Source organism: Aythya marila, assembly GCF_965140915.1.
Source record: "Aythya marila genome assembly, chromosome: Z".
In the NCBI taxonomy this organism is placed as follows: domain Eukaryota; kingdom Metazoa; phylum Chordata; class Aves; order Anseriformes; family Anatidae; genus Aythya; species Aythya marila.
In genome coordinates this window covers 49,058,180-49,071,775 of record NC_139080.1, presented here as the reverse complement: position 1 = coordinate 49,071,775, position 13,596 = coordinate 49,058,180, and the positions used below count along the sequence as shown (strand labels likewise).

The 13,596-nt window shown below is 41.4% G+C and overlaps 2 protein-coding genes across 2 annotated transcripts in view; both read left to right on the top strand.

Annotated features, from left to right (window-relative positions):
• Positions 1-2,428: 2,428 nt before the first annotated feature.
• AUH (AU RNA binding methylglutaconyl-CoA hydratase) overlaps positions 2,429-13,596 on the top strand; it is a 118,181-nt gene continuing 107,013 nt past the window's right edge. Inside the window, exons 1-3 of the mRNA XM_082783805.1 lie at positions 2,429-2,717; positions 11,804-11,871; positions 11,968-12,055. Coding sequence (XP_082639931.1) covers positions 2,477-2,717; positions 11,804-11,871; positions 11,968-12,055 — 397 coding nt within the window. The 5' untranslated portion in view covers positions 2,429-2,476. The remainder of the gene's footprint in view (positions 2,718-11,803; positions 11,872-11,967; positions 12,056-13,596) is intronic.
• On the top strand, positions 3,300-7,984 carry LOC309890176 (uncharacterized protein). Its single transcript, XM_082783807.1, has 3 exons — positions 3,300-4,636; positions 6,130-6,185; positions 6,354-7,984. Exons 1-3 carry the CDS (start codon positions 4,342-4,344, stop codon positions 6,597-6,599), a joined length of 597 nt encoding a protein of 198 aa, XP_082639933.1. The 5' UTR covers positions 3,300-4,341; the 3' UTR covers positions 6,600-7,984.

Genomic DNA, 13,596 nt, shown 5'->3' with positions numbered 1-13,596 from the left:
TCTCAGTTCTGTGCACGGCGAGAAGCTGCTACCTGATGTGAATGGGCTTTCCGGGGAAATTCCAAATACAAAATTAAGTAAGGGTGAAGGACCTTCGAGTCTTTCCCCCCTGCTTAGATTATGATTGACTGATCCTATTACAAGTAATAGCTGAATGCAGAGAGTTGCTGGGCTATCCTCCATCTATATTGGCTCCATTTTCATTCATGCTAACATTGCTTCTCTGGGCATGAGGGAGGCTGAGTCAAGATTTATACAACCATGCTCAATCTATTTATTTTACCCATCGCCAAGTATCAATATTTGGATTTCTGTGAGCAGAGGTGATCAGGTTACCAGGCAATGTCATATGTAATTTAGGCAGTTACTTAACAGTTTTGATCTGGTTGCTCCAGTTTTATTTCTTTTTAGTATACATGATTTACATAACAATCTGCATGTCAATATTCTTCCCCTCCGTAACTAAATGTGCTTTCCATGTCCTACTTTGACTTTTAAAGCTGTTTTGGTATAACTAAACCACAGTGAAAAAACAGGGAACAAGAATATGGAAAATTCTGATTCCATCCAAGAGTCCCAATTCATGCTCGAATGGCAGTGCAATGGGAGGAACTGAGCATACAGTATTGCAAAATGCAATGTACTCCTAAACCACCAAAATAAAACACATTTATGTATCATGCAGTTTTAAGCATTAACACAGAGACACGGTTCAAAGAACGGCATGACCTATTCCAGCAGGCATCTTTATGTTGCTAGCACCTTATAATTTGATTTTTTGAAAAAACACTCTAAGTAGAGTTCAAATTTTCTCAACAATTCTGTTTTCAAAAAGCACTAAAGAGGTCATTGGAAATTAAACTTTTATCTGAATGTAAACACATTCTAGCAATGTAGATGATAGAGACTTCAGAAAAAAAATAATAAAAATTAAATATCTTTTCATGTGCTAAGAAAGTAAAATCAAACATTGATGATGTAAAAGAAAACTGAACTTAAAAATTGTTTGGGTTTTAATTGTGATTGTGGGTGTTTGTACAAGGGATACAAGGCTATTAGGCGTGATTCCATATGCTGACCCCTGCTCAGGAAAGTGTTTGCTAGTCCTTGAGTCAAGGAGTCTGGAAACGCCTGCAAATGACGGCTGTGCAGGGACAACACGTCTGCCTTCAGCTACAAGGCAACACGATGGTACTGTACTGAATCAAGTTCTGTTTTTAATGTCTTTTTATCTTATCCTGTGTCTTTTAGAACAGTGCTGCCTCTCAGTTTCCACTGACATAATTGGGTATTATCTTTCAAAATTAATTCTCATAAAATAAAATGTTCCTTGGCTGTGAACAAAATTTCCAGGACATGCACTCATTATTCCTTTGTGTTGGAAAAGTCTTCAGAGTACTGCAGGCAGTACTGAAACAGGCTGCTAATCGCAAGCTATGGTCCTGTTTAAATAGTAAAACATTATAAATGTGAGGTGATAGCCTGTTTCCCCCTCCGTTTGCCCTTCATGGTGCTCTACAAGAGCAGGCAGGACGTTATCTCCAGCCGTCCCTTTCCCCAGAAGGAAGGCAGCGGAGGGGCTGCCGAGCAATGCGGGATAGAGGGGAAGGCAGCAGCAGCCACAGGGGCTCCGTCAGGCCTCTGCTCACCACTAACGCTGACTGCTGAAGATGACAGGGGTGAGGGGTGTGTGTGTGTGTGTGGAAAAGGCTCGTTTTCAATACTCAAGCTCCAACTCGTCAAAGAACACGCAGATTAGGGAGACAAACTTCTCAGCCTTGGGGGCCTCGTTAGTGCCTTGGGTTAGCTGCAGGTACCTCAGCCTTTGGCAGGCAGCTCAGCCTTTCACAGAATCACAGAATTTCTAGGTTGGAAGAGACCTCAAGATCATCGAGTCCAACCTCTGACCTAATGCTAGCAGTCCCCACTAAACCATATCCCTAAGCTCTATATCTAAACGTCTTTTAAAGACTTCCAGGGATGGTGACTCCACCACTTCCCTGGGTTTGGCAGGTACCTAAACCTTTGGCAGGTCTTAGCTGAGGATTTGGATGCACGGCTGTACCCACAGTCTCACGCATCTACACCCAGCTCAACAAAACGCTATGGCGTTGCCTCAAGAACTTATGAAGCTCAGCAGCGAGACGGCCAGAAAAGGTGCTCATAGCAGTCCTAAGGGCTGCGCCTGTGCCTGCTGACGGGACACAGCTCCCACCCACACCTTTTATTTTTACACAAGGAGGCTCAGAGGGGCCACATCTCCCCCCTTGACCCCGGCACCCGCCGGGCTCAGCGCTGCCTCCCTCCCCTCGCCCCCTCAGCGCCAACGGCCGCCGCCCGACCGCTGCCTCAGCACCGGCGGCTGTTGGGGAGCGGGGGGGGCGGGGGGGGCGGGGGTGCCGTGCGTGCCGCCGCCGGTCACGTGGGCGGCGGGAGCGGGGCCGGCGGCTGCGGGCGGCGAGGCGGCGGCAGCAGCATGGCGGCGGCGGCGCTGGGCGGCCTGGGCCTCCTCAGGGGACGGCTCCGGCTCCGGCTCCGGCTGGGCGCCTCCTCCTCCTCCTCCTCCTCCTCCTCCTCCTCCTCCTCCTCCTCCTCTTCCTCCTCGTCGCCCCTCGGTCGAGGCGCTGGCGCTCGGGCCGCGGCCGGGAGGAGCTACGGCTCGGAGGCGAAGGAAGAGGAGGAGCTGCGGGTGCGGTACCTGGACGACGAGCACAAAGGTGACGAGGGGGAGGTGGCGGTGGCGAGGTAACGAGGTGGCGAGGCACCGGCACGGCACGGCACGGCCCGGCCCGGTGAGGGCCTCCCGCCGGGGTCACCCCTGCGCCGCCACCGGAGGCGGGGCCGGGCCGGGCCGGGCGGCCTCGGGGGGCGGCTGACGGCCGCGGCTGCGGGCTGGCACCGACACCGGGCAGGAGCTGCGGCCACGTTTCAGTGCCTGCAGAGCGCGGCTCCAGCACCGCGTTCGTCTGGTGCTGCTTGCCTAGGCAGCGTTACTTCGCCTCGCTTCTGTTGGTGTCAGCTGCGCATGGTCTTGTTGTCCTCAGCTGTGCCAGGAGGCTTGCGTTAATCCCCCTGGTTAAGAAGTCAGTGCTGCAGTTTAATCTGCAGCCCCACGCATCGCAGCAATGCTACGAAGCTGGTGAAGGGCCTGCAACGCCAGGCCTGTGTGAGGCCGCTGAGGGAGCTGGGGTTGTTTAGTCTGGAGAAGAGGCTCAGGGAAGACGTCATTGCTCTCTACAGCTACCTGAAAGGAAGGTGTGGGGAGCTGGGGGTTGGCCTCTTCTCACAGGTAACTAGTGACAGGACCAGAGGGAATGGCCTCAAGTTGTGCCAGGGGAGGCTCGGATTACAAATGAGGAGACATTTCTTCTCAGACAGAGCAGTCAGGCACTGGGACGGGTTGCCCAGGGAAGTGGTGGAGTCACTGTCCCTGGGGATGTTCAAAGAAAGGTTGGACGTGGTGACTGGGGATATGGTTTAGTGGGTGACATTGGTGGCAGGGTGGTGGTTGGACCAGTTGTTCATGGTGATCTTTTCCAACTGTAATGATTCTATGGTTCTCAACAACACTTTGTATTTCTTATTAGGTTTGGTGCTTACTAGATTTTACAGGTGTTATCCTTTGGACAGATTTGATCTCCGTGGGTACCTGTCACTTGCAAATGTGGGTGCAGAATGGCTATGAATGGCAGACCACCAGTGATGGGACCTCAAGGGAACAGCATTGAGCTTCATTGTGGGGGCGTGCCAGGCTGGGCGTTAGGGAAAGGTTCTTCACTGAGAGGGTGACTGGGCACCGAAACAGGCTCCCAGGGAAGGGATCAGGGCCCTGAGCCTGATGGAGTTCAGAAGTGTTAGGACAAAACTCTCAGACACATGGTTTGGTTTTTGGGTGGTCCTGTGCAGATCCAGGAGTTGGCCTTAATTAGTCCTTGTGGGTCTTTTCCACCTCAGGGCTTCCTGGGATAAAGAGTAGTTGTAAGCTTTCTTTCACAGGATCAGGCAATTCCAAAATATTGGAAGTTAAGCAGGAGGGGCAGAAGGCCAGATTGGCTGACAAGGGATCTTCTGGAGCTTAGGCAAAAAAAGAGAGTGTATGGCTGCTGGAAGCAGGGTCAGGCAACATGGAAGGAATACAGGGATGCTGTTCACGTTTGTAGGGAGAAAATTTGTGTGGCCAAAGCCCCATTAGAGTTGAAGCTGGCCATGTCTGTGGGAGACAATAAAAAGGGTTTTTTAGATATGTGAACAGAGAAAGGAGGACCAGAGAAAACATAGATCCACTACTTGATGGGAAAGGTCACCTCACTGACAAGGACATAGTCAAAGCGGAGACGTTTAATGCCTTCTTTGCCTGTGTCTTCAACGCTGATGATGGGCTTTGGGTGCTCTGAGCTGGAGGACCATGACAGTGGGAATGACAACCTCCCAACCCACCCTGAACATGTGCGGGATTTGCTGCTCTTCCTGGATCCATACAAGTCCATGGGTCCGGCTGGGATTCATTCCAGGGTGCTTAAAGAGCTGGCTGATGTCATCGCGGGACCTCTCTCAATTATTTTTCAACGATCTTGGGAGTCTGGAGAGGTCCCTGTAGACTGGAAGCTGGCAAATGTTGTGCCAATTTTCAAGAAGCGTAAGAAAGAAGACCCTTGAAACTACAGGCCTGTCAGTCTCATGTCAGTAAAATTATGGAGAAGGTTATCCTGGGGGTTATTGAAATGCACTTGGGGGACAATGCGGTCATAGGTTACAGCCAGCATGGGTTCATGAAGGATAGGTCCTGTTTAACAAAATTAATTTCCTGTTATGAAATTGGATATCAGGAAGAGGTTCTTTACCATGAGGGTTGTTTCACACTGGAACAGGCTCCCCAGGGATGTAGTCATGACACCAAGCCTGTTAGAGTTTAAGAAGCATTCAGACTGTGCTTGTACGGTCTGAATTTTTGGGTAGACCTGTGTGGCACCAGGAGTTGGACTCTGATCCTTGTAGGTCTCATCCAACTTGGGATATTCTGTGATCCTGAGGGTTTATTTTTAGAGCCATGATGTTCTACTTACTTGTATGGAGAAGGCCCTAGTGTGGAGCACTATCCTTTTGAGGTGTATAGATTTCTTCAGGTGGCTCGTAGGTGGAACAACCATATGTTGAGATTCAAGGTTTGGTTTACATCTTTCAGGACATCAACACAGTTGTTTGAGACCATCTGCAAACTTGGTCAGGCATCTTTGAATTGGGCATACATGTATACAGATTTGTATGCACATGCAGAGATGTTACTTTAAAACTGAATTTTCGCTCAAAGGTTAGTTTTTTTTTTTTTTTTAAAGGAAAACTGACGTACTGTTTCATCTGATTGCTCAGAAGAGGCAGTAAGGTTGATAACATAATCTGATCCTGCAGTCCACTTCTATCTGAGTGACTGTTCTGTTCCCAACTCTTCTGCAGTTCCTTAAAGACAATACTTGACTAGCCCTGTTTTCTCAGCCAACTGTGGTACTGGAAATTGGTTTTAAACTTTTATTTTAATTTCAAGCTTATTTTAAACCTAGGTGGAGGCAAGGCAGGAGCAAAGAAGACTCGACAGAATGTTTGAGGGTGGATTTGCTTGTTTCGTCTGTGCTTTTCCAACAAGTCAGTAGAAGATACTTGAGTACTACCTAAGGTCACGGCTTTTATTTCTGCCATTAGGCAGCTAGTAATAGAGTTACTGGTGCTGTGTTCCAGCTGTTGAATGGCTAGCAACTATTACTTTTATAATGTTATTAGTGTGTTTTGTACATTGTATCAATCTTAAGTTCATTGCTGTGCGTTTTTAATTCGGATACTGTAGATTGTGCAGAGAATTGGAGGAGGTTTTGAAGAGACACTGCAGAGATAGCTAAAGTTTGGCATGTCAGTAGCTTAGTCTGTTTTTATTTTTCCTGATGAAAAATTCTTCCTGCAGTTTTTTTAGTTTTCAGAAAATACTAATCTGTTAAATGTGGCATTAAAACTGCCCCAAAACCTGGAGTGCAATTTGGAGTAGTAAATCAGCTCTGGATATTTTAAGGAAGGACCAATCACTATTTTTAATTCACAGATCCACTTCAAAGAGAAGGAATTTTCTTTGGTTTTGTCTTTCAGGAGGACATGGAAACAGATACTGTTTGTTGATAAAGGAGAAAAACAAGGGTCTAGAAGTAAGCCAGGAGACATACGCTTCATATGCCTCCCTCAGCAGCACGAAGAGCAGAACATGTTTTTGCAAAAGAAGAAACATGTCTCTGTCTGTTTCTTCCCTGTTCTGCTAGTGCACACCCTCCTCCTCGCCCCATGTGTCAAGTTCATCTGTTTCTATTTGCTTACAGCATGCAGTACCTCTGTTCCATCAGGATGCTTACTCCATACAAGCCGCAGGGGTCTCCTTCACTCTTCTCTCACTTACTGTGTACCCATCTCCAGCAGCTCATGATGCAGACCTTCCCAAGTGGGACCCCAGTGCCATTGCCCCTTTACGTTCTTCCACTTCATGCTTCTTGACTGCACGCAGGGACAGACCCTGTCTACCCCGACTGCCGTTCAAGGCAAGCCCGTGCTCATTGATGCTGCTGTGATGCTCTTGTCCATGCACAGGCTGTCTGAGCTGCTTGGAGGAAGATGCATCGTCCCTAGTGCTGCATGGGCCGCTACAGCAGAGACTTCTGGGGAGACAGGAAAATGACAGGAGCTGCCTCACACAGAGCTGTGTATCCTGTAGCTCTAGACAAATCTCACCCTTCAGGCAGAGAAGCAAAATGCCCTGCTTCATAACACTTCCAAGTGACTCATGTAACACAGTTTTGGGACCTTGTTAAACATCTAGTGCAATGAGACTGTGTTTGGAAGGGCCAGTTACTGAATTTTTTATTCAAGACTTTCCAACTTCCAGATTTGAACTTAACAAGAATACAAAACATGTAGGATTTGAATATGGTTATAAAATGCTTCTGAACAACACGTTGCAGCTCATGTTGCTTGCAGTATCAGAGTTATGTATGTGTGGCTAAATGTCAGTGTATTATTTTTTATGTAAATACCTGTCTTTTACACTATTTGAAATTGTATTTGATTATCATTGTTAGGTCTGAAATGTATTATCACTACTGGAATTTCAGAGCTTTTAGGCAAGTTGCAGTAGCAAGCCCATTAGAAATTTGAATTAATTTAGGGCTTTTGCTCTATAGGTTGTAGATGAAATTAACAGAAATATCTTTGCAATCCTGACTGATGTGTTGCAGTGTTACTTACTGGAAAGTGATGCAAGTATTTGTAAGTTTTAGATTTTCCACTAGAATAACTATTGATGTTTATATTTTCTATCTGTTTTTAGTTTGGGATAAGACAGCTTTTTGACCTCATCTGTTAGAATTTTATTGTACATAAAACGAGCAGAACAAATTGGCCTAATTTGAGGTTGTTTATTCAGAGGCTCGAAACTTAAGAGCTAGCTGATAAATCAGAATAGTTTACGTTCTCTTCTTTTTCTGTCTTTAAAAAAGTTAGAGCAGATGTGGTGTACTAATTTAAGAAGTGCAGGAAAGATTTTTGAAGTTACACTTTGAGATAAGAAGGTGCTTAGGATTTTGAGAAGTGCTTAGGTGCTTTTAAAAAATGCTGCTCAATTTTGATTTTGCACATAACAGCTGTATGATTTTGCACATAACAGCTTCTTGAAAAATATGATCAATGGAAATGACCAGAATTGTGCATGGTATACTCACTGTGGATTCTTGTTATGATTAAGAAAATATTGTACAATTAATAAGCATCTCAGTCAACTCATCTGCTGTGATTTATCTGAGTATTTAAGTGAGAGTTAAGTGAGACAAACTTAAAACTTCTCTTCATTCTTCCCTTCCTCAATGCAGAGGTGTATTTTTTGGTTATGTAAAAGAACATTTGGATACATTTTTTGTGTGTGTGTGATTGTGTATATATAATGCAAATAAATGTGTTTTTCTAAGTACTTTTTATAGAGACCAAGTGAATCTTAGTAAGACAAATTAATGATATGAATGTTGAGAGGACTTATTTGTAACTAATAATTTAAATGTGTTTCTACTAAACACTGAGGATGAGTATTTTTTGAAAAGTACAAAGCACAAGATAGAACAGATAAAAATTGTTATTTAAAGCAATATTTCCTGTGTGCCGATATAAACTGTAGTTAAAACATGATCTAATCACTTCACTTAAATTGGCCCACCCTGTTTTTTTACAATATAGGAAGAAATATGATTTTCTCTTTCAGCAGTTTTAAATAATGATAGCATCATGCATTTTTGCTGCCCCTATCAAAACACAAGAATGCTTGAATATGATCTACTTACTCATATAAAAATCCCAAATTTAGTGCACACTATGAAATGAGGATGTGTGAGGAATTTAAAGGTATTTTGAAGTTATTACTCATTTATATGTATTTTGTCTCACTAAAACATTTTTGGTTTCATTCTCCCTTGACTTCAGTATATTTTTCTCTTAAATGTTAAGAATTATATAACAGCTTTCTCTGGTGGCATATATAACATATAAGAAGAGAACATACTGTATGTTTGCATATGCTCTTCCTCTGATGGTTTGCTAGAGAAGTAATGCAGAGGGAGCATGACTACTTTTTTTTTAGACAGCATTGGAAGTCAACTGAATCCCTTGGAGAGTCTATCTAATAGAGTGAAAATTTCTTTTTAGTATGTGTCTGTAATTTTTAATAGATAACACCATATTTGCTGAAGAGCGTTCTGGGGTAATGTGGGTATGACTCCCAGGAAAAAAATATGAAATTAATATTACATTCAGCATTGTTGAATGTAATCAGCATTTGCAATATATCTACCCTTCTTTGATGCTGTGAAGATATCAGAAAAGATCTATTATTTCTTCTGATATTTGCTGGTGAATATGATGATGACTCTTTACTTTTTTTTGGATAGTTTTTTTCAAAAGTTTTTTTTTAAGATATTGGAAAGCATGCCAATATGTGGAGGCTTTAGGAAGAAAGAATGACGACTAAATGCTTCAGATGAAGATGGAACAGATATTTCAAAAAATATATGCCAATATTCATCTTTTCATATTGCTAAATATTTGTCATAATGGTTACTTCAGAATGGTAATGTGTAAACTTTGCTGTTTTTTTTTTTTGTTGTTTTCTTTTAAATGGTTTGCTGGGATTCTGCATTGCCGTATGGAACCTGATTATTCCTTTTTGCCCTGATTAGGGAGCTTCCTCCAATCTAAAATTTGTATGGCTGTCTGACCAGGCTTTTAAATCTTGTTGGATGCCCAAAGCAGGAAGACTTGCGTTAAACTGTTTCTGTCAGGAGATTCTTCTGTGATTCTTGAGGTGGGCAGGGGAAGGGAGAAAGTATATTCTTGGGATTGAATTGCTCAGCTGGAAATCAGGAAGTCTATTTTTCTATTTCAGTTATGTGACTTTAGCAGGTACCCAATCTGTCTGTAGTTTGGTCACTGATAAATATATTGGGAACCCCAAGACTTACTGCAATATTAACAAACAAACAAACAAAAATATAAGGGATTTAAGGATGCACAGATACTATAGTAATCGAGTAGTAGGATTTTCTGGTGTTAATCTCATGCTTTTCTGGTTGTAGTTCTTGCTTCACTTTTCTTCTTATTTGAGAAATAGAATAGCTGTGTGGGTGTCATCTGTATTTACCTCACTTTTCTGGAAAGGGAGGCAGAAGTGGTAGTTTTATGACTTGATGTGACACTGCTGAGAAGAATCAACCTGTATGATTTATCTTCAAGGTGCCTTTCTTTGTAGCAAAATTACTAAATGTGTTTTAATATTAGTTAAGAGTACCTTCTGAATACACTAATATTGGTGGCGGAAATTAAAGAGTGTCATTGCCACTGAAAAAAAACCCGTATGCTTCTATAGAAGACCTTACTTCCAAACTAAAAAATAGTTTGGAATGATGATCTCTTCAGTTTGTTCAGACACTGGATATGCAAGGGTGCCAGCCTTAGAGCCTAAAATCAAAGCCAGGTCACATCGCTTTTTGTTGTTTTAAAATGCAGTGCTGCTTTTGCCTAATTTACTTGTGTGAGCGTGTGAAGTATTGGAATTTGGAATATTCCTCCTGAAGAATAAATTGTGACAGTAGAAGAGTGCTATGGTCAGAAGCATTACGTGAATTTTGTCCTGTTTGTTTAATAAAACAACCAGATTCCAGGTTAAGTGCTGAGTGAGGGACCTCGCAGAAGGTCCTAGATGACCTCCAGCCATGTTGATGAACAGGTGGGAGTTCAGGCTTACAGAACAAAGGGATGAAGGTTGTTTGGGTCAGCCAGGCTCCTCTTCTCTGTTTCTTGATAGTGATCAGCTGGACTTTGAGAACAAGCAAGAGCAATGTGTGCTCTCCTATTTGGCCTTAACCATTTTCATTGAACGTTGAGCATGGTAGACTTCAGAAGACTTTGGCTAGACAATGGCTTCAGATTGGTAGCTGCAGGAGAAACAAGACCTCAGTTTAATTGCATGTGTGGAGGGGCACATCCATGCGGAAGGAAGAAAAGGAAGAGGAGTGGGCTCAAGGGCAATTAGATCAGTCCTTTGGAAGGACATGTTTCCGTAAAGGAGAAGTAGTGTACACTGAGAAAACAAGACGGCCTCCAGAAGATGACTAAGAGTGCCAAATTTTATAGGTTATACATACAGAGCTGGGTGTTGTAGTGAATACACTGGCAAATACTGATGTTTTTTTTTTTGTTTTTTTTTTTTTTTGGTAGATTGAAGGCAATATGGTAGGCATTTTTGTCTGAGGTAATGGGATCTCCTTTTCTCTCTTCCATTCCTGGTCCCTGCCTTAGTTCTTTGTCCTCTTCCTTTTCGCTTTGCATCCCTGAGTAAAGAAAAAAAAATCCTGATTGGTAAGGCTTTACCAAGGCTGGATCAATTTCATAGGATGGTGTGCTGCTGTTTAAAATTCAGGGAGTTGTAACACATTCAGGATATAATTCTCTAAAAGATTACTATAGGTACACTAAGGTATACTTACCAAGGTAAACTCTTTGGGAATTTCCCATTTGACTGTCATGCGTATAAAACTGAAAGAGAAGGAATTAGGACAAAAAATGTTGTTCCTTCTGCAGCATTCAAACCAGCACAAGTAATCAGTCACTGAGCCAGCTGAGCTGTAACTGGTCTAAGGGAGCTGTAGATGTGTGACTGGAGCCGTGTGGCCAAGCATTGAGCAGTTTGTGTCCTGAGGTAGAATTTCTATAAGATTTTTATTCTTTCTAAACAAAAGTTCAGTTTTTCTGTTAATAGTGTTCTGTCTGTGTTTGTGACTTCCCTTTACCTGTATCAGAATTGCTTAGCTGTGGTAACACTTCTTGCTTTAAGAAGTTTCTCAACGCATGCTGTCTAACTATGGAAACATACGCTTTACAGTTGAGTGTCTTGCCTGATTGCATGTCAGCACTTCACACGCAAACATGAAATTTTTGCATGCAATAGTGGAATTATATGTTTAGCCCTTGTAAGCACTATTTCCACGTCGAGGTGTTAGGGCCGTATTTTAGTTCTTGAAATACACGTCACTTCTGTTGAACACTGAAATGTTCAGCACTGGGAAACTTTAGTCATTTTTTTTTTCTTTTTAAAACTCTGTATCTAAATGATTACAGTAGCACATTTTTTTTCTATTTTTGTACTCCTCAATTACGCCTTTTTTATAAGATCAAAATAATTATATAGAGATATTATTTTCTATATTGTAACAATAATACAATTTTTCTTCCCCTCCAGGAATTGTGGTGCTTGGGTTAAACAGATCTCATGCCAAGAATGCCCTTAACAAAAATCTTTTAAAAATGGTAAGTAAAAATAATAGTTTCTAGTATGAAGGTGAAATATTGGAATTAAATACTTCAAAAGCGTTTGGTTATTCCCCTTCCTCCTTTTCTCTGTAGATGTCAAAAGCTGTGGATGCTTTGAAATCTGATAAGAAAGTACGAACTGTTATATTCCGGAGTGAAGTCCCAGGGATATTCTGTGCTGGTATGCAAACTTAATTTTCCTGAGAAGATGGAAATCTGTATCTAATACTGCACAAACACACACACACACACACACAAAAGCCCAGATTCCAAGGAAACGTGTCTTTTATATATATTCATCTCAGTAGCAAACAAAATGTTTTTGTATGATAAATTTCCTCAATTGCTGACAAGGATTGAATATGTCTTTTATTCTTTCTGTGTCATAAAGTGTTTCAAAATAGATAATATTTGTGGTGGTGAAAAAATATTTAATAGAGCTCTTACAAATTGTTGTGTTTACTTTAAAATGAAGACCAAATAATGCTAAGGGCTGTATAGAAAGTTATATTGAAACATATTTTAAAAACAATAAAATCAATTTTAAATTAAGTTGACCTAAATAAACTTTAAATTAAAATTCATTATGAAATTGAATCTTAGTGCAGACCAAATGTATTCCCCCCCATCAAAAAAAAAAAAAAAAAGCACACAAACAACCCAAATACACGTGTCCTGCCAGAGTCCTGAGAAAGCAAAAGCTCTCAACTACCAAACACTGAGAAGCAAAAATTGTCAACAAGTCAAAATCATTTGAAGCAGACGTGTCTTTTGTGGATATCAACTGAATAGGCTCCTTATACTGAGATGTCCCATTCAGTGCTTTGCTTGAATTTAATTTTAATCCATTTGAAATTGAAAACAGAAGTCAGTCTTCTTTCTAACATGTGAACAGAACTGTAAGGATAGAGGAGAAGATCAGTTCTAAAATCTTATGTTTTTGGTTATTATGCAGTGGTTTAGCATGCTAACCACACATAACGTAATTAATTCCATTTTAAACACAAAATATTCTCTCCATTTTTAACTTATGTAGCATAATAAAACTCAACAAGAATTACTTCAATTTTTGTTGTTGTTGATGTCTTTAGTAAATCTGTTTATATCCAGCTGCAGTTTGTTTCTTACCAGGCTTGTGAAAAGAATCTTCTTGAAAAAAAAACAGTAGTCCATACAGTGTTTAGAAATACATACCAGTAGTTTAAATAGGGATGCATTGATAAACGTATTTGATTTACAAGTTTCATCTTGGTTTGAAAGAACAAGTTATAAAGATAAGTAACTTACAGTAATCTTCAAGAAAATAAACAGGTTTAAAAGCTGCAGTTTTTAAACTTATGAGAAGTGGTGAATGTGCAGCATCAGATCAGCACATACAAGTGGGTTTTCAAGTTATGTAATTCATAGGAAAACATGGTTGTTAGTTAACACTTGTCAACAAATGATTTTTATAAACTTTTTTTTTAATATTCATGAATTTTATGGTAGCTGTAATATTGAAAATCTGAGAGCAGGCATACTGATCTGGGGGAAGGGATTTGAGGTATGCTATTAAAATTGTATTTCTGAACTCCAAATACTTCTTCAGTATTCCATGTTGGTTGGTTTTGCAAAGCTGTTTTGTTATTAAGATTTAAGGATGTCTTTATTGGCTGTTTACCTGGCTTAGAAAAACCACTTAGAGTACGTATACACAACTGGTTGTAGACAAGATGCAAGAGT